Source organism: Pezoporus occidentalis, unplaced genomic scaffold, assembly GCF_034315485.1.
Source record: "Pezoporus occidentalis ecotype Australia unplaced genomic scaffold, CSIRO_AGI_Poc_V1 ctg112, whole genome shotgun sequence".
Classification (NCBI taxonomy): Eukaryota; Metazoa; Chordata; class Aves; order Psittaciformes; family Psittacidae; genus Pezoporus; species Pezoporus occidentalis.
The window spans coordinates 289608-316410 of record NW_026912907.1 but is presented as its reverse complement, the minus strand read 5'-3'; the positions used below and the strand labels follow the sequence as shown (position 1 = coordinate 316410).

Here is a 26803-nt window from a genome sequence, read left to right as displayed (position 1 = left end):
ATGTAGGCCTTTTGTCCATCCTCAGCTCCCAGATGTTACTTATATATTTATAAATAATAAATAAATAAGTAGTATAGGCTGCTGCTTTCCCAACCTGCATACACCAGTTTCTTCTAAAAACAAGTTATTTCAAAACCAGTGTAACTTACATTGGCAAAGCCACGCTGCTATTGTGACACTTGCGCTGCGCGCATCCCTGCCCACCGCGCCGGGCAGCTGGAAGTCCCCGCCTCGCACACCTTCGCCGGGCTCCCAGCCATGGAGGCTGCCAGCGAGGCGGCATCCTAGCCCTGGCCGGAGAGCCGCGCCAGGCACCGGCACAGAGGAGCAGGAGCGGCGCCTGCGGCACCCCCGCGCACCTTTGGGGCCTCTCCCGCCTCACCGCGACACCGGGTAGCACAAGCCCGAGGGGAACCACCACACCCATCACCTCATACACGCCCGGCTCGGCGGGACAACCGCGGCCGGTGGGACACTGAGGGCCGAACCCCCCAACACCAAGGCAGGCCGGTTCCTGCCCGCCCTAGGCGCTGTGAGAGCTGGCGAGGGAGGAACCAGCCTCACGCCAGGGCCCTCTGCCGCAGAAGCGGGTGGCGGAGCCCCACCGGTGACTAAGCACTCCGACCGCTTCCCCATGACCGGCCGCTCGCCCCGCTCCCCGGCCCCGCCCGCCGCCCTGGCCGGCCCGCCCGCTGCCGCGCCCGGCGCCTGCGCGGTGCGGCGCGGCGCGCGCGGGCGCAGGAATGTGTGTTACAGTTAAATAGTGGGCGCAGGGGCGGCCGCCGCGGCGGCTGAGAGGGGCGGCAGGGGAGCCTCCATGGCGAGGCGCGGCTCCCGGGGCGCTGGTACGGTGCTGCTTTGACAGAAGCTTGGCAGCTGGGACCGGTCTTACTCCTGCCCCACTCCTGAGCGGGGGGCCCGCGCCGGCGTCGCGGAGGCGCGGCAGCGCTCGGAGAGCGGAGCCGTGGCGGCGGCGGCGGCCGGGGACAGCCGGCGTGTCACCGCCTCTATGATGAAATTTAAGCCGAACCAGACGCGGACGTACGACCGGGAGGGCTACAAGAAGCGGGCGGCGTGTCTGTGCTTCCGCAGCGAGCGGGAGGACGAGGTGAGCCCGCCGCGCACGTGGGGGCGCGGAGACTGCCCGGCGCGGGTCGGACGGTATTCCCGCTCCAGCATCCCCCGCCGGTGCTGCCCGCCTTTGTCTGGCTGGGGGGCGCGGGCTCCTCCCGTGGGACACCCCCCAGCACACAGTCGCGCTAGAGCTCTCCCCCGAGCCGGGGTAGGGGGCGGCTGTGCGGCACCCCTGCTCGCTGGGCCGGGGGCCTGCGGCGTCCGTGCCGGGTCGAGCCGTACCGAGCCGGGCTGGCTGTGCAAAGCTGGCCGTGGGGCGGGGCGGGTGCGGCGGTTCCGCGGCTCGCTTCTCGCCCACCATCTTGGGGCGGCACGGCACGGTGTGGTGCGGTGCGGTGCGGCGAGCGCGGGCCCACGTGCGCGGCGCCCTTCTTTGTGCGCGTCGGGCGGCGCCCCTCGGGCTGAGGGGCGGGAAGGTGGCACCAGTGCTCGGGGCGGGACCGGACACCGGCTGCGACTCCTGCATTATCCTTTGTGTGCCCATAATGCGAACAGCATAGGTTCCTATGTAATGGCGCAGCGAGGACAAGGCTGGTGCTGCCCCGAGGGCGAATCCCCCGCCGTACTTTAGTAGGGGTTAAGAAAATCCCTGCTTTTAGAAAACCTCATTTTCCCACCAGGAGAGTGAAACGGTGCTTAAAAATACTTCGTTCAGGGGCGGGAGGGGGGTTGGCATTGCGGTTTCTGTTGTAGAGGCTAGCGCTCAGCCAGGGTTTTATGTTGCAGTAGAATCGGAGGTGGCAACAAAGTTGTCCTGTGTCTCTAGCCAAGGTCAATTGCTCTGGCCGTTTTCTGCAAACTTTGCTGATGTCTTCATTGCACAATGCGTTTACAGACTATCCCAGGCTGGAAACATACTGTTTTGCGTTTTCATTTTGTTGTTTAATAGCTATAAAATAACTAAAATGGTTAGGGTTTGAGTTACATGCGCAAACACACACCCCCTTTAGCTTCTTCCAGCAAATAGATAGTGTCTGTACCTGAGCTGCCAGTGTGGCAAACTTCTGTCAAACATCTGGTAAGCAATATAACGCAGCAGAGAGAGGCCTTGTCTCAAAACATGGGCCCTTGGGTTTAGGAAAAAAATGTTGTATGGTGTTTTGGTATATGCCATTCCCTTTCTGGTGTAAATACAACCTTGGAACCATGCTGATCATCTTTTCCGAAGAGTGCCCAGCAGGAATCTTGATAGTTTTTGCTATTGGTCTAGCTTTTCTTTGGTTTCAGCAACACATCTGATACTTCAGTGTGCTTCTCCATTTATGTGTCTTAAGTAGATATTTTTGGATGCTATTCCAGTTTAAAATTCAAACACTTGAGACACTGTTACGGCTTTCTTGCACCAAACTGTAGTTGGAAGTTCATGGTTGGGGTCTCCTCTGTCAATAATTTTCATTCATTCTTCATTTCCTGCTGTGATTTCTTGTATTCTCTTTCACTCTTGCATCCCAGTGAGACCACTGGCTGCTTCAAAAACTTGTTTGTGTGTAGGAGCACCCTCTGAGGCTGAGGATGGTGCTAGTAGCTTTGCTGGGCTGAGTAAGAACAGTGGATGCTGACACTTGTTATAGAGTCATAGAATAGTTAGGGTTGGAAAGGACCTCAAGATCATCTAGTTCCAACCCCCCTGCCATGGTTCTGCCATGGTTCTAGTTCCAACCCCCCTGCCAACCTCACACTAAACCATCTCACCCAAGGCTCTGCCCAACCTGGCCTTGAACACTGCCAGGGATGGAGCATTCACAACCTCCCTGGGCAACCCATTCCAGTGCCTCACCACCCTTACAGTAAAGATCTTCTTCCTTATATCCGATCTTAACTTCCCCTGTTTAAGTTTGAACCCTCTTGCCCTGGAGCACTTTGTGGTGTTGTACCTATATGTCTAGCATCAGGCTGGGCTTTGGCATTGTGCAAGTAGGCACACTTGAGGATGAAATGAATGGGATAACACCAAGTCAGATTTGGGACATAGATTAAGGTGAGGAAGCAGTTCAGATCGTTTTCTGATAAGCTATTTCCAGAAAAGCTGTGGCAATATCCTGAGCTTGCTTAGCTGTTTCCCAAGTGCTAGCTCCATCTATATCAATACAGAACCTATTCATCAGAAGTTTTTGATGCCTGACTCCTGTTTGTGATTAGCTTGTAGCACCAGCCACATTCCCTGCGTGAGGCATGTTTCTATTCTTAAAACCTGTTCTCTTAATAAGTTTCTGTGTTGGTCTACTTCAGACTCCATGTGAATGTCTTCAGTGTTTCGTTTCCAATTCTCTAGAGACTGTACCATTGATTTTCAGCTGACCTACATCTCCAGGGATCTTTTAAATGCAGGGAGTCCTCTGCTGTGAAGGAACACAAAGGGAGTATCTGGGTGACTGGAAGAAGAGGAGAACAGCAAACTCCTGTAGAAGCGAACTTTTTATTATTTGGAGATACTGTGTCTAAGACTCTCAACAGATCATGTTCTACTTTTCAGCCGAAGCTGATTGTTTTCAGTCTGGAGGAATAAGTATCTGCAGCAATCTGATACAAATCTTAGAATTAACCTGTCTTCCTACTTCATTCTGACTTTCTGAAAGGTCAGGCTGTATCTGGTTGTGCTTGTGCTTTAGATTTTTTTCCTTCTTTGCACTTGGCTTTCTGACATCTCTAGCAATTTCATCTGTAGCAGTCATTCCTTTCTTAGCTTTTTTTTTTTTATGGACTTGAAGTCTTAAAGCCTCATCGCTTAAAACCAGTTTTCTCTTACTCTGTCATGGCAGCTCTTTCATTTCCTTCAATTTGACAGCCATATTTTTTTAATGTGGGCAGAAGTTATGGTTGCTGTAGATGGAATCTCACCGTGTTGTTTAAAAGATTACTAATACTTCTCCAGCTGTACTAGAAGAAAACATTGTGACAGGACGTGTCTTTATCATGAGTGTAAAGCTATCGTGTAGTCATCTTGTGATTAGTGGTAGTATTTAAGTCTTTACTTGTTCCCACCTTGTGAACTTTGAATTTGTACCAGGACTAGTGTCCTGGGCATTAGATTTGTAATATGTTCATCTTAAGTAACTGTGATCTTGTTCTGAAACTTCAGCATGAAATTTCCTGTTAATACCATGGCTTACAGACACTGCATCTCAATTTGGAGACTTACAAATTTCAGTTACAGCTTTTTGTGCTTGCAACCAATGAAAACCATGCCAGTCACTGAAACATTTAGTATCTCTATTGCTAATCATTATCTAATGAAATCTGTATGTTGTGGATTCTTAGTTTGTTTCCTATCTCTGTTGTACTTATCGCTCTACCTTTATGGCCTTGTTGAAGCCAGTGTTACAGCTGAATTTTATGGACTGTGAAGCAACATGGAAAAGACTAGTAACAAAGGATGGTTTTGGTAAAACCATATTGTATTTCCATTTGTTTTCTGTTCACTTCTTTTTCTTAATTTGAAGCACAGGTGGGCTCTAGAATACCACAAGGCAAAATTCAGTCTGGTGGTCCCTGCAGACAGGTTGAAATACAGCCTTTGAAATCCTGTTCTGCAGCTATCGCACCCTGTCCAATTACACTTACCAGCAGTCTTTGCTGCCAGACTTAAAATTGTTGAGTCAGTTCTCTTGGGTGTTACGGTCTGGAAACTGGGCTTGCCTGCAGTCTTGCAACCTGTCAAAAGCTTCTGCTTTGTCTTGAGAGCTGGTGTTGCAGATGAAAGCATCTGCTTGTGAGATGACTGATGATTGTCCAGATGCACCACAGCAGAAATCGTCCCTTCCTTTTTCTTTATCTTCAGGTGACTCAACATAGGCTGATTTAGTGCTGTGTAGCAAATTTTTGGTCTAGAATTAGTGGCCTTCGTGCTACTGTAATATTGTATGATTTAAACATAATAAAAATTCTTGGAGGAGGCCCAAATAGACAAGTAGGGTGGCCAACAGCTTTGGAATTTGGGTTTTGTTTTTTCTAGTGTTTTAGAAGATCTCTTAGACTATTATCATCAAAGTTGCTTGTTTTGGTCTCTGTATGTTGTGGCTTGGGCTGAAGAGAGAGCAAGCTGGCTGGGTAAGAGCTTAAGTGCTGGCTCTTTGTGTTCGTAATGGAAATGAAGCAGTAATTGCAGGCACTGTCTGTTTGGAAAAAGAATCTGGAAATGAAGCAGGAAAAATCCCATGAAAAATGAAACAAGGCTGTGTGGCATGAAATGTGTATGGGGGGCTGCAGGCTCTTTCTTTGAACAAGCAGGAAACTGTTAGGTGTGTGCAAAAGCTGATGGTATTCAGCAGCCTGGGATGGGCTGGTGGACTTGTATATGAGGACATACAAGTCTCTCTTGAGCAACTAGATGTGGATGGAAGCTTTAGGATAAGCCTACAGGAGAACCTCCGTCAGTCTGTGAGGACCAACTGCTTCTGTGGGTTGGAATTGCTTATGCATTCTGCAGAAACTGGTTTTACGTAAAAAGCTGCTCTCCTAGGGTCTGGGCAGAGGTTAGACAAGGAAATTCCTGCCTCTCAAAGCAGAGAATGAGGCAGGCCTTTAAAGCAGGAAAAGCAAATAGTAATAAACATATTTGTATTCATTTGGGTAACTAAAACAACTTTAAAAGCTAGTTTAATTTTTCTTCCATCAACTACATATTGTACCAGTAAATGAGCAGTTATTTTTAAATACCTTGAATATAAAACTTGAGTGTGCTCTAATGATTTTGCAGTTGAATATAGCATTGAAAGCTCTACTTTAGTGTTCAGCCAGCAGCTGCTACTGGCAGATCTAACAAAATAGTTTCATACACAAAAAGAAGTCTTGAAGTTTTTCGGTTTTTAATTTTGTCATTTTTGTTGTTACACAACAAGCCTCATACAAAAGTTGAAAATAGATGGGGGTTTTGTTACTATTGAGACAGTAGTGAGGGTAACTGTACTGCCATGTTTCTGAGAAATGTGGATTTATAGTTTTTCCTGTAGCACGGCATACACTTGCATGAGAGTTGCTGCTTCGTAACTTTGAGTTAAAAATGGTAGGCTCCTAGTATTGTATCTCCTTTTTGGTCTGATTTAGAGAATTTTATTGCTTGGGCTGTAGAATATTGAGATTTAAGAAACACTTTTGTAAGAACCACCTTGTTCTGGTGGTTGCTCTCGTTGTTCTAAAAAAATGTAGGGTTTTTCAGTTTTGTGCTGCTGTTGCTTTATGTTAGCAGTGGTTTTAGGAAGGATAGTGCAGTAAAAATAACGTTATTCTTATTTGCATTGGTCCAGATCATTTGAAAACCAGAAAGACCTGTTGTAACATAAGCTGATATATAAAACCAGGGCCCAGAAGTGTCACCTGGCCACCCTGGCAAAATGGGGCATTCTAGGAATTGTAAATAAACTTGTGTAGTGATGAAAGATCTTCCATACTTGACTCAGAATTTGCCATGTGGTTTCTTTTGCCTTCAGTGTAAGCTCTCGGGTATAAGCACAGATAATGTGTGCTTTCAGATATAATTTGGAGTGTAACCATGGCACCATATTTAAGGCTGGCAGGTTCTCCAGAGCTATATATGGGCTGATTCAGGTTACTTAGCTTGCTTTGTGATTGCCTAATAGAATATAGGCATGTTTTAAAATACCAGAGAATACATGTTTCAATACAGACTTTAGGTGCACTGTGTTTTTGAATTGTTCTGGCCTATATCTCTGCTCTGCTAAACATACAGGAGTATAATTGAATATTAGGTTGCTGTGGTAGGATTTATATGAGGTAACAAACTTATAAAACAAGTGCCTTGTTTATCTATGGAAGTAGGGATAACAGCTTTCTGCAGACATATGCAATATGCATCTTGCTTTCATGTTGGGATCTTTTTTGACAACCTGCTGCTGCTTGCCAGCAGTAGAAGCCTGCAAGTTCAGCAAAGCCGTAGGAATTCAGCTGTCCACCACACCAGGAAGCTTCAGTCTTCACTCATGCCTTTTCAGTATCTGAAATCAGTCAACCATGAGCTGGTTTATATTGTGAAGTCTTGATTATTTTTTTCTGGTACCTATGGTATTCCTTGTCTGTGCCATACAAATGTGTTTAATGGGGTGGATAGTTACCAAAAATGGGCTGAGGGGAGAAGGAAACATGGCTCTACCTGTCTAACATCAGGCTAAGGTGTCCTGCAACAAAACATTTTGTTGGGACAAAATGTGTGTTTTGCACAAAAAAACATGTGTTTTGCCCCATTTAGAGATGCTGTCTTTTTGAACTAGTAATATTTGTAAGTGTTTAGATACTTGAGAGAATATCCTTTATAGCTTACTTGCACCATCTTAGGTTTACTTTGAAGATTTGAACAGGTGGTTAAGTTTCTGTTTGAATTGCCCCAGTTAACTCTGTGGTGCTCAAAACTTCCAAGTCACCAGTTTCTGTAAAATAGCAGAGTAGCAGGCTTTTTTCAGAAATATATACACGTACATGCAGATATGTCTAGCTAGGATTTGAAGCCCCGTTTTCTAAAACATCTTTTGCAGGTGTGTGAGTTCCCAGACCACAGGTTGTTATGTAGCTTTTCCAGTGTTGTTTGTAGAACAGTTAAAAAAGCTGACTTGGTGCTTCTTGGTGCTTAAGTACTTCAGTGAAATCAGCCCTATAAACATAAATATTTTAAAACAAATTCTGTCTTGAAAGTTATGTTTCTTTGTTTGTTTTCCCAAGTATCTCAAAGACAAAAAAGGCTAACAGGTAATTGGGGCTTATCAAGGAATAACCATGTCATGTCTTTACCTGCAGCTGAAAGGTTCTCAAAGACTTGGCACTCTTGTTTCTGACAAGGGCTTGGAAGTTGATCCCTTAGTCAAACAGATTATGTTGCCGAGTAACTGGTAAAGCCCTGTTCTCCTGCTCAAGATTAGGCCATGGTTTAAAATTAAAAGATGTGGGCAACAGTGTGAGTTTTAGGTCTTCTCCTGCCTTCTGTGTTTTCTTTCTTTGTCTGTATTGACAAGCATAAGGGAAGAAGAATGTACTGTGAAGTGGACTGGGGAGCTGATGCAGCATGGGAAGTAAAACTTCCTTTATAAACACTGGGCAGGGGGGTTCTTGTTTGTTTGCAGGTTATTTTGCAGCCAGGAATCTCCTTTTGCCATATGGCTGGGTGGAAGATCCACACCCTTCACTGCACCATGAGACCTGTCACATCTGATTGTCCAAATCGTACTAAAGCTTAGGGGCAGATCTGATGTTGCAGGTGACTTGAGTACTTGCTGAGGTGAGGAAATGTGATCTGACTGATGTGCCATAGTAGTATAGTGCTGTCTGTTCCCGATATGAACACTTTAGTTGAAGTACAAAACAAAGTACTTTAAATAGCCAGAGGAGGGTACTTGGATTCTGCATCACTATAACATGTTAGCCAAACATGTGAATTTCAGGTGAAATAAGATCTATATAACAATAAAATTTTAATTGCAAGTTGAGTACAACTGCTGAAAAAGGCTGATGTTTTTCTCTCTATTGATATATTGCCTTAAAATTGGGAGATCTCAAAGGAAAAATAGTTTCCAGATCTCATTTTGAATAATTATCAAAATATATGTATGTATTTATCATTAATCTTCAGAATGCTGACAAAGTTGTACTGATTCGATGTCCAAGCATCATGCTGCTGCTTTAGAAAGTGATCTTTATTTAAAGCTGGGAGGATATTTCAGACTCTGCAGTATATTATGTAGAACCAAGTTTTCTGGGTTGATTTCAAGATGCTGTGCTCGAGTTAATGTGCATTAGGATTAACATACTGCTAGCTATGCGTTTCTCTGCTGCTCTGCCAGTTACTGTTCATTGAGACTAAATCTTCTTTTAACTTCCCTCATAGGTGGGGACTCCTTTTCACCCTGTTGTCTGTGAAGTACTTTGTTAGACGCTCCTGAATTGGCCTAGGCTGAGCTGAAATTGGGTAGCTGCAGTCGTGCCTTTTTGCTTCAGTTTGTATGGTGCTGACCCTTTGTATGGCTCTGTACCGATCATTGTTGCGCATGTGCAGGCTGGAAACTAGGCTTTAATGGTACAAGCTAATTTTCAGCCAGATTAGCTTCCTGAACTCATTGTGCCAGTGTAAGGGAGAAAGTAAAGATGTTGCAGCCTTGACTTTAATTAGCTTTAAAATGCTGTTAAATCCAACCCCGAGGTTCTTTACTACTCCACAATAACTCTGTGCATATTGCATCTCCAGGTTAAAGTCATTTTGAAAATAATTGCAGTAAAGAATGAGGACTGTCAGCAATTGCCCAAGAATATTTTCAGGAAGGTAGAAGTATGTTTCTTACTGAATGCTACCTGTCTGGCATCACAAGTTGTAAAGCTCTATTGCATTCTTCAACTTTCTGGAGTTGAAAAGAGAGACAGTGACATTGTAGGACAAGGATAGCGCAGTAACCTATAGGGGAACTGAGAAGCTATTTCAGAACTACTGAAATGAGGGATTGATTCATAAAATAGCAGAAAGCATTTGACAAAGGAAATCTCTTAACTACAGTAGCAGGCTGACATGTGCTCTGTAATTGGAGATGTGTGCTTTTGCCTAGGAATTCATACAGTGAATCCTGGAAATACAATCCAGGGTTTGTAAGAGGTGCTTTTTCTTGCTCCTCAGTAAATCTCCATTGTAGCATTCAGAGTTGTTTCCCAGTACTTTTAAGGAAGCTCCTGAGCTGAAAACAATTGGAGGTTGGAAGTGTTGTGGAGTATTAAAATATTTTCTACTTGTCATCTTCCCTAAGCATCTGCTTATGGCCATTTTTAAACAAAACACAGGGCTTGACTGACTGTTTTGGCTGTATTTGGATTAAACCAGCTTTATGATCCTTTCAGGTGCTTGTAGCTTTGGCAGAACAACCATTTAGGCTGAAGTTTCCATATTGATTGTGCTAGGCTATACTATATTAACTTCCATCAATGTGGATCCTGGGCTTTGGTTGGCTTTTTTTTTTCTTCTTTCCTAAGTAGGCTGGATTTTTTCCTTAACGTTTCCTGATGCCTGTGACAACATTCAGTACATCTGTTATCTCTGACAGAATTTTGACACTGTTTTGTACCTGAGAGGTACCCTTTACTGCCTTTACAATCTTTCCTATAACTCAGACCAGTACACCTGAGCAACACAGTGTTCTTGGCAACTGAACCACACATGCTCGGTGGCCTTTTGGAGGTGAGAAGTTGACGCCCTTCCTCTTGAAAGTTGTTCCTTTTAACTGCCAGTTTTACTATAAAAAAAGGCGAACTTGGCTATCTCCATCAGGTAATTGAAACAGTAAGTTGGACATAGCTAGTGGATTAGGGGGAATGATGACGGAAGAAAATGGGGTGTGCGGTGGGGAAGAGAGGAATAGGTGTGATTAGGCTGGGAGGGTAGAGCTTAAACATGTCTAATGACAAATTTTTGTGGAATTGGAATGGTACCTTTCCAACTGTAAGTTAGTTTTTCCTTGCAAGTTATGTATCTGCTATAGAAAAATACTCGCCTTGCAGCTGGTTATAGTAGCTTCTGCTGCTGTTGCATCATTCAAATTGTGGATGACTGCTCTGAAATCGAAAGAATCCCGCTGTGGCCATTTTTTCTGTGTAGCAAGGTTCAACCTTAGCCTTGCTTTTTTTCAACATAACCTCTGTTTTAATTATTTTGGTAAGCTGCAATGCCCTACAATTAAGGAAGATAGAAAACAGTGATATTTTTGTATAACCTTAAGCCATTTTCTACCTTTTGAGTGCTTGATATGGAGAGAAAAATATTATACAGAGAGGAATAACTTGTGGTTATAACTTATATTACTCTGAGCTGTTGCCATTTTAGTCTTCTGGAATATACGGCAGCTAGCTGTTACACAAGTTTCTTTTGACTTGAGAACACTAAACAGGCCAAAACTTTTGGCATCTTTCTCTAGAAATGTCCAGTTGTTTGTCTTCGGCTTGGCATTTATAGCGAGCAAGTCCCATGGTGCCATGTGCTCTGTAATTACCTTTGGGTTCTTGGTTAACCACGTCTTGGTTGAGCATATCAATAGGTGCTTATTACAAGTAGACTGGCTAACAGCTTCTCTTCCTCACTGCACTCAAAAGGTCATTGCTATTCCGGGAATTGAAAACAAGGTAAAAACTTGGCTAGTAAGACTTAGTGGAAGAATTTTTCTTCTCTTAGCTGAATTCTGCAGCTTTGCTTCCTCGGTTGGCAGTATTATGGAAGTAATAGCTTTACCTTAGTCTTTGAAGATGAACTTCACACTATAACTAGGCAAGCGGATTTGATGCCATTGCTGTGTACTTTGGAAGTCTTTTGAACAGGAATCATCAAGGGTAAGGCGTTTTCAGAGACATGATCACAAGCAAGTAATGCAACACAAATCTCATTCCTTTCTCTGCATTCAAAGATACAGACACAGCTTTCTCTGCATGGGAAGTCCTTCCAGTGTTCTGAGCCTAATGAGGTTATGGTGTAAAATTTGGTGTGCATAGGTCAGAAAATATGTAGGTGTATGAGATTTTGCAGCCTTGCTTTTCAGTAGAGTACTAAATTAGTGTGAACATGAACATCCTCAGAAAAGATTGGGTGTCCAGGCAACTTAAATCTCTCTTCTCCTGGTTTGATTATCTTGTATTAAGCGAAGGTGAATTGCTGGCTTTTTGCTGTTAATTTTGCACCTCTTTAGCATGAGTGCACTGTCAACTAACCACAGCTTTTTGGTGTCCTCATCTTTAAGTGATCTTTATACTTACAGCCTAGTCATTCAAGTAACGTGAGATGTATTTTCTCGCCACTTAGAGACGGAAACACCTGAAAATTACACCCACTACATAGAATAAAGAACAACAGAACAAAATCAGAAAATATGCTATTTAGTGCAAGATTGCTTGCTACCATAACTGAAGGAATCTGTGTGGAATGCTTTTCAGCTGTACCACAGAGTCTTCTAACTGCTAGCTATTGGTTCTTGGCTCTTATAGAAACTGATTACCACTGAGTATGTTTTTGCTAGCACACCCAGTGATGGATGCCTCATGCCCTTGTGGCTTCAAATCTTAATGTTACTGGGTGGAAGAAATTGTGCACCTGAGTCTTGGGGATATACCGTAGTGTGGTCCCTTGTATTCGGCCTGTAAAAGCAGTGGGGTTACAGGAGAATAAAGCATAGAGGGAAAGATGCTTAAGAAAATGCTTTCGTTCCAGGGTTAGTGGAGACTTGGGTAGCTGCCAAAATGAGCTTCCAAGCTGTAATGCTTGGAAGTTTATCTTATGTAAAGCCCATCTACCAGAGCTGATCTATTTTAATGTGTATTGTTTCTGCTTCTTAAAAGGGTAATTTAAAGCTAACAGATATATAAACCCAGCTCAACAGACTATTGATCAGGTTAGCAGTAGTCTGTGCTATATATATAGGAAGGCATAAAAAATTCCTGGCTTTATGGTACACGGCCAGAACCAGCAACCTGATTTATCCCTTAGTAGTAATTAAGAATTTTATGTTTAGCCTTAACTAAACAATGAATGCTGATTAAAACCATTCTGCTAAGCTGGGAATGATTTCATGTGATGTAATCATCCTTTTGTTCATCATTGTTGCTAGCTTCCACATGACTGCAGTGAGTGTTAGTTTCATCAGCAGAAAATAATGTGTAATGCTTATGTCTGGGATCCCACAAGTGAATTCATAGCTTGAGTTTTACAACTGCTGTTTAAGAGCTGCTGAGGTGGTGGTTCTTTGTAGTGATATAGATCCATCTATGTTTCAAAAACTGTCTTTACATCTAGTAAAGCTGCATACCTTCTGGGAACGCATTAACCTTCTGTTAATGTCAAAGGATCCTAGGAAACTAAAGCCTTTGGCTGTAAAGATAAAGTTGAGATGCATTTGTGTCTGACCTTGCTGCCTTTACTGACTTATTCTAGGTTTTTTAGATAACTGAAAAAAGTATTTATGTTGACTGGAAATGTGAACATTTAAATCAGAGGCTAAAAACTATTCTGTGCTAAATGAGGGCTCTGCTGTGTTCCTTATTTGTTGTAGGGAAAATCTGGGGGGAATAGGGTGCAGAATCCTAATCCTAATAGTGTTACTCTCTTACAGTGGACAGTAACACTAATCTTGACTGCAAATAAAATAAACATCAAGTAAATAAGACATGTTGGATAAGGTTCTGCTAGCTGCACCTCAGCATGCACACTCGTTGCATTCACAAAAGCATGCAGTCATCTTAATTAACATTCCCAGTTCCTGTAGGTGAACTTACACTGCATTTCTGTGAATGCCAAAGGGATGTAGTGTAAGTGATAAGCATTTCTCTGTTGCTCTCATCAAGGAATTGTTTCCCTGCTTAATCCAACAGAGGATGAGTTTAAAGACCATAAAGTTTGGTGAAGACTAGCCTGTCACTTCAGCCATTTGACACTAGTCAATACTTTAACCTTTAGACTGAGGTTCTTGTTGCTAGTCTTTAACTGCTATTAAAGATTTGAGCACTGTCCCTGGCCTTTGCCTCCCCACAGTTGTCATTTGACTTCAGAGTAGGGCTTATGTAAGTATTGCCTAGACTATAAAGCATGTTACTACACAGATGATTATGTGTCTTACCAGGATGGCTCTCTGATACAAGTTAAGCTGTTTGCTTCCATGTAGTCCTGACTCAAGATCTAATTTTCGTCAACTTCTACAGCAAATTACTCCAAATATGAGGCATCCTGGTTTTTTGGACTGGAGGCTAAAATATTCTCAGCTCTGAATATTATGAGGGACAGGCCCTATAGACAGCGGGTTTTAAATTGGTATATATCAATGATCTGTCCAGATTACAGAGTCAAAGTAAGTGACATTACAGTGTTTTGGGGAAGAAAGTTACTAAATTCAGAAAGAATTTAAAATTCAGTGTGTGGCAGCTTTTCTTCTTACAAAAATCTTAGAAGAAACCAAATTGGACAAGGACCAATTAAGTACTCTCCTTATAATGTAGTTATGCAATACTGGAAGTGTACCATAATAACATAATACTTCAGTAACTGAAAAGAAGCTTGTTTAACTTCTCTGTGATGAAAATGTCTGAAATTTCATGTTTCACGGTCTATATGACCCTAGGACTTACTCAGTAATGGAGAATAATGCTATTAGATTTCTGTTGTACAGAAAGTGTACATTCCTGAGTGTATTGTACTGTCTGTTTTTCACAGTGTCTAAGCATCTGATGAAAGTGTTTGTGTAAGGAGAGTACAGTGACATCATCTTGACTTACTTGTATTAAAAAGACTGGGTTTTAATAATCTCACCTTTCTTTTTCACTTCTTGCAACTCCTGGTTGCCTGTTTTGTTTGATTTCTGAAGTCTATAATCCATCTGGCTAGGTGAATGAATGAATTGCTGGAAAAATAGATAGTACCAGTATTCCTGACTTGTGAACTATATTTAACGGTCATTTGCTATTATTTATAGGTGCTGTTGGTAAGCAGTAGCCGATACCCAGATCAGTGGATTGTACCAGGTGGAGGAATGGAACCGGAAGAAGAACCAGGGGGAGCAGCTGTCAGAGAGGTGTATGAAGAGGTAACAATAAAACTGAAATCCATCTTCTTGCTGCTGCTGCTATCTTCATAGGGGAACCAAGATGAAAGAGGGAATTCGACCACCTTTGTCTCAGGATTTGACTGAGACTTCTATGTTTTTGAATTTCAAAGAGCTGCCGTGTGTGTTAGAATTGGGGTATAATGTGGTGAGGTGAACTAATCAGCTTGCTTCCCAGCACGCTTTCATTTCATAGCTAAATTTCTGTCTGCCTTTATAAACACTTACTGGAAGTGGAACTGTGACTTTATGCCAAATGACATATTATAGTAGTGTAGCATTTCTGTGTTTGTGCAGAAAACGTATGACTCGCAGCTCTCCTGGAACAGACTGAAGGTGAACTAACCATTAATGTGTAGCTACATAAGAAAGAGAAATAAACAGACCTCTGAGAAGATTCCAAACTAAATGGATTTGAAACTGATCTATCTGAGCAGTTGAGAACTCAACAATAAAAATGTCTTGTTAAGTATACTTAAGGCTGTTTATCTATCAAGAAAGCACCATAGATATAGTCTGCCTTTGTATCTCTGCCCCTATCTGTAGGCAAAACAGAGCTTTAAGTCTTAATGAGTTAGTGCAGTTTCCCACTCTAGTATAGCACTTAAATTTCAAATTCAGATATTTGGGGTTTAACTTGCTATTTATTTTTCCTGGGCAAACTGTTAAATGTTACTTCAGTATCTAACAGCCAGGACTGTAAGCCAAACAAAACTTCAAGAGAAATCAGTCACTTGACTTAGCTAGAAATTAATGCAGTGCATAGGCAACCACTGATTAACTCTTAATGCTTTATAGCATACTTTTTAAATAGAAGGTATAAGGTTTTGAAGAAAGTGGATGCATCCTGGCAAGTGAGTGAACTACAGCATTGCTGCTAGTCTTAACAGTTTTCATGTCCCAGTTTGACCACTACTGTTCACAAAACACATTAATACTGTTGCTAATTAGTATGTATAATGTGTTGTTTGTTTTTTTTTTTAATTAGTTGTGCTATGTAGTAGTTTAGCTTGCTTAGCCTTAAGACTGGTTCTGCTGGGCTGTAGGGGCTTGGAACTTGATACAGATCAACTTGTACCAAATGCTGCCTGCTATTTGGTGTCAGAATGAGATCTTCTGTGAACTGTGTTTGTAATCCTCCTCCCCTCTTACACAGGGAGCAGATTAGTTCAGTATTCAATGCTCTTGGCAGCCTTCATGCAGCAAGGTTTAAATAAAAAATAAGCCATACTGATACAAAGTTATTCCAGGCTTTCTGACCATCCAGTTTTGCTGGAGGAACCAATTTCAAGCTGCACAAGACGTACTCAAATAAGTGCTTGTGTACTTGTAAAAGTAAAGGAGGCAGCCAACCACAAGGCTGTCTAAGGAGCAAAGGTACAGGTTTCTAGGAGTGAATCGGCAAAGATTTAGGCTTCTAGGTGACAGCACCTCTGGGGAAAGTCCTGGTATTTCCCATTGTCACTTGTTGATGGGTGGGATTAAAAAGCACGGTCATTGGCTCAGTGTTCTTGTGAGCACTGGTAGTTTTAATTGTTGATCTGACCTAAGGCACAGTCCAAGATGAGGGATTGTAAAATCTCATCTCCATGTCACACTAGAGTTGACTGAACTGTAGTCATATGTTTGGGGGGTTTTTCTTTCATGGTGAAGAATGATTATCTCAAAGGGAGCTGTCTGCAGTTAGTATGTCACAAAAGCTGCTGGATGTTTGACTATTGGAAGTTGCTTGAGTGGCCTAGCTTCTCAGCTTGCAGGGAATGCAGTGCTACACACAAAGCTCTGCCTGACTTCAGGCAAAACAGTATACCAGTGAGAGTTGTGATCTGGGGGCTGATAACTAGTTTTCTACTTCACATGGTTATTCCCTAGGAATATCCTGAGGAACATTACCAAGTCCTGGCTGTAGCTCTGCTTGCAGATTTCTGCAGTGCATGGGGTCCCGAGTGCTGGAGAAGGTTAAGCTAAGGAATTGGTACAGAATACTACTGGATGATACATCATGTAGTATAAACTTAGTACAAATTTCTCTGTTAATGTAAAAGCCCAACTGGAGTGCATACGCTGCCCAGACTCTGTGAGCTTCTCTAGTTCATACACATACCAAAATGTTGGTTACTTCTGAATGATCTTTTTCCATTTGGGTGTGCTTTCACATCAGCAGGCAAAAAAAAAAAGGCAAATCAGAAAAAGTAAAATAGGAGTGAGTACCTGCTGTGATGATGTGAAGAGGTTTTTCCATGGTTCAGTTTTGTTCTTGCCCTCACTTTTTATCACATGGCAGAGCAAGTTTTTTTCACGCATCATGGTGGTTCTGGTCAAGAACTGCATTATTCAGCAACCCTAGGCTGTTTTGAGTCCTGAAGACACAGGCCAGCCTCCTTCACCTGTAAAAAGCTCTTTTGATCCATGTTTTATTTAAGCGTTAGCACACAAAATTAATCTTAAAATCAGTTACATATAAACACATGGTTTAGGCAAATGCTTTTAATACCTTTCAGTGTGTTGTATGTTAAGCTGGTCTGTAGCTGCTTAGAATATGTGTTGTCATCAGGATTTCAGTAAGAGGCTGCCTGTTGTAAATGACTCAAAGTGCCAACATCATCAGTGCTTAGATACCACAAGAGAAACTGCTTCTAAATGTAGAAGAGAACCCAGCAGAGTTCTTGAGTGGTGCTAGCACAGGGGTGTTTTGCTCAGAAGGTAAACCAATTTTTATTCACTTATACTACAGTAGCCGTGCTTTTTGGGTATATTTTTAATGATGTTCTGGAGTAAGACACAAACTGCCAGCCATGTTCAGTTCTGAGCTGTGCTTGCAAATACATGAAGAGTTATTGAAGGCTAGGGGCTTTAATAAGGAGAAGTCATTTGGTGGCACTTGTTCTACAGCTTCAGAGTTTCTAGGGTTTGATAACTTGTGTAGCTGATAAATGTTAAAAGCTTATGCTTTAAAGTAAAATATTCTGAAGTTATAGGCTGAATCTTGTGTGCTGCCACAAGATTGCAAAGCACCACTTTTAAAGAGAAGTCAGAGCAGTATTCAGGGGTTTGATTTGAGTCACGGAAATTCATACTAACCTTTCTAGAGATGGATGTCCTTTCTATTTTTAAACTAAGGTCAATGTCACCTGGCAAGCTGGTTACAGTACAGTGAACTGTTAAGAGTTTTGTGAATGAATAAACTTCAAAGGAGGCACACTGTGGCACTGTTTTGAACTGTGTTTCCTCAGTATTGGGTCATGCACAAACTAAGCATTGGTTTATATTAGTCTATTAAAATGGAAGTATTGATAGTGGGAGTTATAATGGCATTTCTTAATGGTAGGTATAATAGCAGCTCACAATGTGTAGCCCTCTGGCTCTAAAGATCCCTCACTTTCCCACCAACAGTAGTGTATTTAAAGTCTCTGTTTTAAAACCCAAACAAACATCTTTGTAGTGAAATCTATCTGCACTGCAGTTGTTCCATAGTTTGCCTGTGTGGCACCACAATATAATTTTTAGTTTTGCTCATGCTAGTGATTTGAGTTTTAGCCTCTACTAAATGTTTAGTATGTTTCATGTAAATACGTCTGCCATTTCACAGGCTATAGCAATTCAGATAACCTGTCAAGCTCCTCAGGTACAGTAAGTTTTTACAAACCTGAAAGTAGAATTCCAAAATGAAGTTACAGTGTAAAGCAATCCCAGAAAGGTATTAAACCTCATCTAAATGAGGAGCTGCTCTGTTAATGAATTTGGAGCTTAGTCTTTAATTGCATAGTGTGAAAGATGGAAATAAAATTTGTTTGTACATGTGGTGTTCAAAGAGAAATATGATACAAATGATGTCCAGCCTCTTAAATGGAAGGAGCACCCTCCCACTCCCTTTCCTTTCTCCATCTCACAAAAAACCTGAGCCTCTTGCTTTGAACTTACTAATGTACTGAAATGCCTACCAAAAAATATGCAATTCCTCCCAGACCTGCATAAATACAGCTTCTGAGAAGAGGCCAATCCTGAAGGGTAACCCACAACAGCAGTAGAAATGGAAGTAAGACCTCCCGCAGGAAATAGAGTAAGCGTCTAGTATTTGAAAAATGATAGGGTGTTACAGACTAGGACTAGGTAGGTAGATACTTCAGAAAGTAAAGAAAATGCCATTTCAGCTGAAAGATTGTGGCAGGTGCAGTGAAACCCTTTGGGGTTTAGAAGAGTTTGAAAGAAAGGGCAGGAACAGCCTTGCCTTGCGCCTTCAGCAGTGTAGCCATTAAAGTACTATGCAGCAGACTGCACAGTTAAAAATAACACAAATCTTTCAGATTTTAAGGAACTTTCTGCCCTGGTAGACTGTTAGCCTAAGAACTAAACTGCGGCATGACTCTTGCTCCATCTACAGGAAGCAAAAAGCAAGTGTGACTGCACATCTGAGACTGCAGTATGCCTAGAGCTGCCAACAGTGAATGACCTCCAGGGCAGAATGGGATGAAGTGAACGGTTTTCCCTCTTTTGGCTGGACTTAGACTAATACTAAAATATATGCATAAATTAAGGTTTGAGACCTTATCTACATAGTACTCACAGATTTCAGTAGGGAATCATTCTGGGAGGTGTAGCACTTAATTCAACAGCTTGTATGTCAAAAGAAATGCCTGGGATTTTTCAGGCTTTTCTCCCACAGTTTAGACTTACGCACTTGTGGTAGCCTGTACAATTCTGGGGGTTGGAACTTGATGATCTTAAGGTCCTTTCCAACCCTAACTATTCTATGATTTTTAACAGCCATGGATACGTAAAGGCCAAAGGAAGAAAGCTGTTAGAGACAAAGTGGTTCTAAGTCCAGAATGTAGTGTATTGAATGTATATAGAAGCTTACAACTGGGAAAGTAGGAACTTTCTAGGTGACCTTCTAAGTAAAAAGCCAAATCATTTCTTTGTCCTCTAGCACTTAATTTTGACACATTTTAAAGGAAAATAAAGAACTTGGAGGAAATATTTTTGTTAAGCAAAAGCACTTTAAAAAAATCACTGTCAAGTTGATGATACTTTTTAAACTATGAAGATGATTCAGTTGAATATATTGCTTTCAGAGGAAATTCATGACACTAATTACCACTGTTTTGCGCCTTTAGGGTATAGTGGTTTTCAAAAGATGCTACTCTGCAGGAATGATGCTACATTTTGGAAGCACGTATCTTTGCCTAGAGAGTAATAAGTCATCAGAGACAGTAATCACATTTACATAGTAACATCTGGTGCATAAAAGCTTCGTTATAAGTGTGGGGTGATTTTTACACTTAATGTAATGGAGTGCTTCTAATTATTTCATTCAGAATTACTCAGCTAAGAGTATTTGTTTAAACCACTGGTTTGCTTGGAGAGAGAATAGAGATGCTTTTAAGTAAATTCCACTTAGAGCAACATCACACATCGTAACTGTGGAGTACCAGCAAGTTAAAAGAAACTTCTCTATGAAAGCTATTCAGTATTAGTAAACATACCTGGCTGTGGTGTTTGTGCCATGTGTTGGGTGGGTACCAGTTGAACATCAGACTCTCACTTAGCGGTTCAGACAAGCCCTCCTGCATCTAGTGATGGTGAGATTTTTGTCCTTCAACAGTACTGTTGCCCATAGACCTGCCTTTAAGATCTCTGTAATGTAAGTAAGGCATTGTCTAGGACTGCTTAGAGTTACAAAATCTTGAAAGCTTTTTTGAACTGGGGGAAGTAAGTTTTTTCTCTCCCTCTGTAGCATAGCCCCCTTTAGAGCAATTCCTTGGTACTTGGAAAAGCTTTTCTTAAGGTTTAAGAAACCTACAGAGCCTGTAATGGGCTCTGTCAGGCTGAAAAGCCACATATTTATTGAGTGCCTGTTACAGCATAGCTGACCTTTTCAGACCAAAATAAGGATCTGCCTCTTTCATAATTAATATACTGCCTAATCACTTACCCAGCCCGTCCAGTTATGTGTTTCAGCTTCATGAGCTCTGACAGGTATCTCTGTCATCACAGCAAACAACCAGAAGAATACTGTATGTAGTTTTGCAGTAACTTTAGGTCTAGCTCTTGTTCTGGATAAGCAAAATGCTTGTTGAGTTGCACGGGCTGTGATCATACTTCCTTCATCAAAACTGCTTAATAAATAACCCCAGCCATCTGCTTTCTTTAAAAAGACACAGAAAGCGTTCACTTATAAGATCTTTGATTAGAGTTATTGCTAAAGCCTGCCCAGTTGTCTGTCAGAGTTATTCATTAAAATGCGATTGATCCATATGGTCCTTTATATAAAGACATCAGTAACCTTCTTTGGTTAATGCTGGAAACAAAGACTGAAAAGCAGAAAATGCCATCTTGGTGCTAAGCCCTATTTTAAATATGGGTTATACAACAGGACAAATAAAATCTAAATATGGCTTTCTCTACCAGTAGACTACATATGCTTTTAGGTTTCAAGCATATGGATGGACCAAGATTTGTTTAGAATAAATGGATGATCCAAAACTGATTCTGTTGGAACAGGCATTAAATATTATTTGGGGGGGGGGGAGTAAACCCCTACAGTCCTAGTAGAATATAACAACTATCTTTACTGTGCTGATAAAAATCACTAAGCACAGGCTGATACACATAAGGGTTGTTTTAAAAAGTTGATGTAAAACTCTGAATTTAGAGCCTTTTTGTAGTGTTACTAACTGGAATAATAATCCAAACTGTTGGTAGAGAACTGGGGATGAAAATGAGGGTTTAACTTACATACCAAAAGCTCCACTTTTGTATGAAAACTAGGGTACATGAAGTCATTATGCTGCAAGATCCACCCAGTAACCTACAGTTTGTTACTGTCTTTGAAGACTGGACTTGAGTTTCTGTATAAAATAGCAATGGGGTTTTAATGATTCCTTCTCTATATTTGTTATTGTACTACTTTAAATTCTGTCTTGTTCTATCTGCTTCCCTGGATTATTTCAGTATTGGGTGCTATTTATCTCTTTAATAAAATACAGTACACAAAGAACATGGTAAGTAAAACAGTATTTTGGTCTGGATGGAAAACTTTAAAGTTTTATGCATTCTTTGATCCATTCATTAGGCCAAGCTTTTGTGCTCTAATACTCTTCAAGTACCCTAACACACAAGACCCCAGAAGCAATGCACACTGTCTAATTAAAACTTGGGTTAAATAACGCTAACAAGGAGGAGTATGCTGATGTAGGAGGCTGGAACTGATATTTTAGATTTTGAGATGAAAAGCACATGTTAACACCTTTTCTTGTTTTGTAGGCTGGAGTAAAGGGAAAGCTGGGCAGACTGCTTGGAATATTTGAGGTGAGCTATTTCTTTTATCTGTAAAAAAAAAAAATGCTTTTGTGGTTTGTTTGGAGGGTGGTTTTTGTGAGCTTTGATAAACTACAACATCAGACATGGGTTTTTAAGTATTACCTGCTTACAATTTTGCCATGCTGCTGGAAATGCTACATCAGACAGGTGATTTCCTGTAGCTGTTATGTGATTTGCAAAGATTTGAATAGGAAGATTTCAAAGTACTTTGAACTTCCCTGGAAAGATTGAATTAGTACTGAGACAGCTTCTAGAAGTTTAAAAAAAATGAAACCGACGTTAAAAGGTGTAGGATGTCTGAAATGGCACACGTGCGTTTTGGGGGCACTGTTTTGGCTTTTCCTCTCTGATTAGATTTTGCTGAAGTTACTTGTCATCTTTCACACTCCTAAATTGATGGAGTCATTATGCTATGTATGAAGTATTTCATTATGGCTTTGATTCACTAAAAAAGCTAAGGCTTTGGATAACATAAATCTGACCTTTAGCAATAGTATGTGCTTCAAAGCTTGTATTCTGAGGTATAAACATCAGATGCTGAACTACTGACAGTATGAGGATGTGCGTTAGACATACTTCTCTTTCAGTGTTGCTGTTGCCACCTTCTGCTCAGGTTCTAGACAGGAGTAGATGATAGAAATGTAGGTATGAGTCTTCAGATCAATTGTGTTGTGCTGTATGATGGGTGAAAGTCCCTTACTGCAGCAGTTAGGTATGAATATTGACAGTTCAATTATAAAACCAACTTTCAGAGGCAGTGTATTCCCAGTAGGGATTTCCTATGTGAAAAATGACTTAGTCATGTATGACTATTCAGTACAGTGCTAAAGATGTTCCTATCGTGAAGTATGGAGACCATGTTTGTAGTTAGTAGTACTTGCCCCTTTTCTGATTTGTTTTGGGTTTATGAGTTCACCTGGATGGTCCTATACATTAAAATGTGTCCGTGTTAACTCTGCTGGTTAGTCTGCAGAAGTATTCTGTATTTTCTAGCTCAGATCAAAATGAGACGGGATACCTATCATCTTGTTACCTTAAAACAGGCTGCAAGGGATGACAATGCTTTGATAATTAAGCTGTATGTTCTTCTAAAGCCATCTACTGCTGTCTCGACCAGAGGAGAGAAAAGTCTAAGTGGCATTTTTCTAGATTATTTCTAACTTAAATCAAGGCCCTACTTCAGTTTCACAACACAGCCCCACAAGCAGTTAATAGTGCCATTGAAGGGGCCACATATTGCAACCTGGGGATGGAACTAAGAGAAAGATGGAAATTACATTGCTGCTGAGTCCTCATATTCCAGAAGTACAGCCAGAAAGGATACACGTTATAGATGTATTTACTCCATTTAATACTGACACTGACAAAGAACTGTCTTGGAGTAATTTTTTATCTCCTAGTAAAGAGCAACAGTTTAAAACTATATTAAGTGTAGTGAAACAGAGTTAAGTGGGAATGGTTAATGGCACAAGGATAACCATTTGTAAGGGGAGCTAGGGCGTAACATCTCTTGGTTCTTAATATAGTTGTAATCGTAGATGATCCTGGGTTTTCTGGGAGCTCAACCATTTTCCAAGGGGCAGTGTGGTCTGGTTAGTCGGGTTGCACCTTTCACAGTGCGCTGCTATAGCCTGCTTTGGAGCAAGCAGGGAGTAATGTCTATGCAGACCTTGGGTAGGCTGGCTGTGGCACAGTGACCCTGCCCTGAGCAGGCTGCCTCTGTCAGGCTGTTTATTTGACTTGCCTTGTTCAAAACAGTGTGCTTTCTAAATAGTTGGTTAGTGCTGCAAACGTGGCAAATCTGACGAGTGAACAGATGGTAATGATTTGTGCGTTTGTCATGATTGCAAACATAGGCTATTCAATTTGCCTCGCTTGCTGAGTGAAACTTTATAGCCAGCACTGTGTAGATGACCTAGCCACATGATGCAGCAGTTCCATCCTGCAAAGGTTTTTTCATAACCTGTCATTTAGGAACATGAGTTGTGGAAACTGTTTTAGCAATTGCACTAAACTGTGGGTAATATGCAACATACCTAAAAGATAAGTAATGGGCAGTACTAATGGACAACTGCTATATTAAACTGGATGACCAAGAACATAGTTTGGTCACAACTTTACGATCTTCAGATTTGCTTGGGCTGGTTTAGGTTTGTTGGTTTCTGGGTAGTGGTTAGATAAGTAAAATAAAATAGTTGTTTCAAATAAAACTTGGGGTTTCCCATCCTTCTGGGCCTACTCAGTGCAGATGTTCTTCTAGTGAAAATAAGAATCATGTTTCACTGGCAAGTATCCTTCAGAGGTGAGTCACTGCTGATCTTACAGTTTTGGTAAGTCTGAAAGTTACTTTTTCTTTACTGAGAATTAAAACATCTACTTCTAACATTCAAGCAGAACCAGGATCGGAAGCACAGGACGTACGTTTATGTTCTTACGGTGACGGAAATACTGGAAGACTGGGAGGATTCAGTTAATATAGGTAAACGCATTCTCTGTCTTCATGTGATATGCTTAAAATGTATTAAGCAGCCTTCATTTTTCATTTTCTGAAGCAGTTCATATCATTCTGGGAAAATGCTAATTCTATTCTGTAAACTGAAATTACTGCAAATTGTGATGCTGTTCTTCCACACTTTTGTACACATATAGCTAGGGCTACTTCCAACATAGCGTTACTCATATTAATTAGGGTATTCTAAGTATCATGATGGAATAAACTTCATTAGTAGTTGCTGATATATATTTTTTTAAGGCCAACTATTATACTAATTATTTTTTCCTTATAAAGTAAAATATTTTACTGCCTGATGCTCCAGGGTGGTTTTTAAAATGTCTTTGGAAAAATGAAAGAAAAATCTTTGGAAATTTTTGGTGAGGTTCTTCTTCTCCTGAGTCCCTGGGGCAGAGGGGGAGATCACTAGTACTCACTTCCACCGTAGCCTAACTTTACAGTAAAGATAGTGCTGACCTTGAGGTATCTGTTCTTCTATATATATGTATGTATGTGTATATATATGTATATACATAATATGTATATGACATACAGATACCACTGTCATGTAGTTTAGTTAGATTAACATCCTTTGTGATGTATAGCTCCTCCATGTTGAAGGTAAAGATTCTAGAAGCTTGGTTTATTCAGTGTATTGGTCCAGCTGAAGTTTTAGTTAACCAAGAATTGGTATAAAAAAAATTATATGCTACCTTGACTAGTTATGCTTTGGCCTTTTCAGGAGGTGTTTACATTCATAAGCCTGGCACCACTGGTGTGTCAGTGACTGGCATTGAACTGAGGGTACCTTCAGAACTGCCCGGTTTCAGGAGGAGAGAGAATGGTTTGGTTACAATACTGTCAAATTGTGGGAGTGCACCCTCTTATTTGCATGTCAGTTTCCCTATGTAGCAACACTGCTGATCAGTCCGTTATTTAAAAGGATCAGAATCGGCAGGAATGAAATTGTTTTAAGGGGATTTTGTACCTGGAACTGTACTGGGCCTGTGAGCCCAGTTCTGGTCTGTTCCTGCTACTGCTGGCTTCCTTCTGGGGAGTTGCCACTGGCAGTGGATGAATGGCCCTGGTGGGACCACATACCTTGGTCTTAAACAAGTGGTTTATAGGTGTCTTAATATAAAGCATAGTACCTGTAACACTATAAAATCAAATGAAAAATAGTTAATCCCATTTTCAGCAATATTATCCTTTACCTTGTCTAAGTGTTTTCAGAGGCCTCTAATTTTAGAGGACTGACTTGTATAAGAAAGATGGTCTTAAGTCTTCTTAGTAAGATAGTCTTACAACTAACCTAAACATCTCTAGTATAAGGTATGTTACTTTTAAAACATATGGCTAACCTGAGTAATTCCACACATGGATATGTTTTCATTATAGAACGCTGCTTTCTACATCAGACCAAGCAATTCTTCTGTAACTTCATGCATGCATGTTCATTCTTCAGATTGGTCTTCTGCTCAGCATGGCAATGTGGGAGAGCGGTAATAAGTCATGTAAATAATAACATCATTTTCTGTAGGGACTTGGATGTAGCTTTTGGAGCATATGAAGAGTCATATGAGCTTCTGACCAGTATCTGCTTCAGAAGTTATCTGAAAGGCTTTAATATTAACTGCATTTCAGTAAGCTTGAGTGAATCGCTTGTGTTCTTTCAAGGTCTTTTCACGCTTATCTTTTGCTTGACAACTTGAACTTCTGAAGTAGGAGAAATGAGAGAAAGTGAATAATCAGATAGCAGCAAATGGTGCTGTTACAGATTTGTAACACTGTTTTTCTTTGTGGATTATACTCATTCAGGAAGGAAAAGAGAATGGTTTAAAGTAGAAGATGCCATCAAGGTCCTCCAGTGTCACAAGCCTGTTCATGCAGAGTACTTGGAAAAACTGAAACTGAGCTGTTCACCCACTAATGGAAACTCTGTGGTTCCCCCTCTTCCAGATAATAACTCCTTATACGTCACTTCTGCACAGACTTCTGGGTTGCCCTCTACTGTGAGATAAACATTTGGATTACCTTTTTATTCATGTCATCACAAGGGGAGACATCCGTGATCACATGTAGGCATCTGTATAACTGTCAATTCTAAGTGAAATATGTGAATGTGTCTTAATGTCAAATTTATTTGAACGTGGTTTTCCTTTTTAACAGTGTAAAAGAGTATCTCAGCAAACCAAAGCCATACAAGGATTTTTTTAAGATGCCTTAATAGGCCATTTTTTATTTTCTTTTTAAAGAAACTGGGGTATATAAATTTCCGTATCTTCTAAAATAAAATGCGCATCTC

At 41.1% G+C, this 26803-nt stretch overlaps 1 protein-coding gene across 2 annotated transcripts; it reads left to right on the top strand.

Annotated features, from left to right (window-relative positions):
* Nucleotides 1-775: 775 nt before the first annotated feature.
* On the top strand, nucleotides 776-26803 carry NUDT4 (nudix hydrolase 4). 2 transcript variants are annotated; one of them, XM_062633429.1, is made up of 5 exons: nucleotides 776-1108; nucleotides 14559-14669; nucleotides 21951-21995; nucleotides 24399-24486; nucleotides 26317-26803. In XM_062633429.1, exons 1-5 carry the CDS (start codon nucleotides 1010-1012, stop codon nucleotides 26517-26519), a joined length of 546 nt encoding a protein of 181 aa, XP_062489413.1. In that variant the 5' UTR covers nucleotides 776-1009; the 3' UTR covers nucleotides 26520-26803. The 2 variants fall into 2 exon arrangements, with proteins under 2 accessions (XP_062489413.1, XP_062489420.1); XM_062633436.1 differs by having other exon boundaries at nucleotides 778-1108; nucleotides 24402-24486.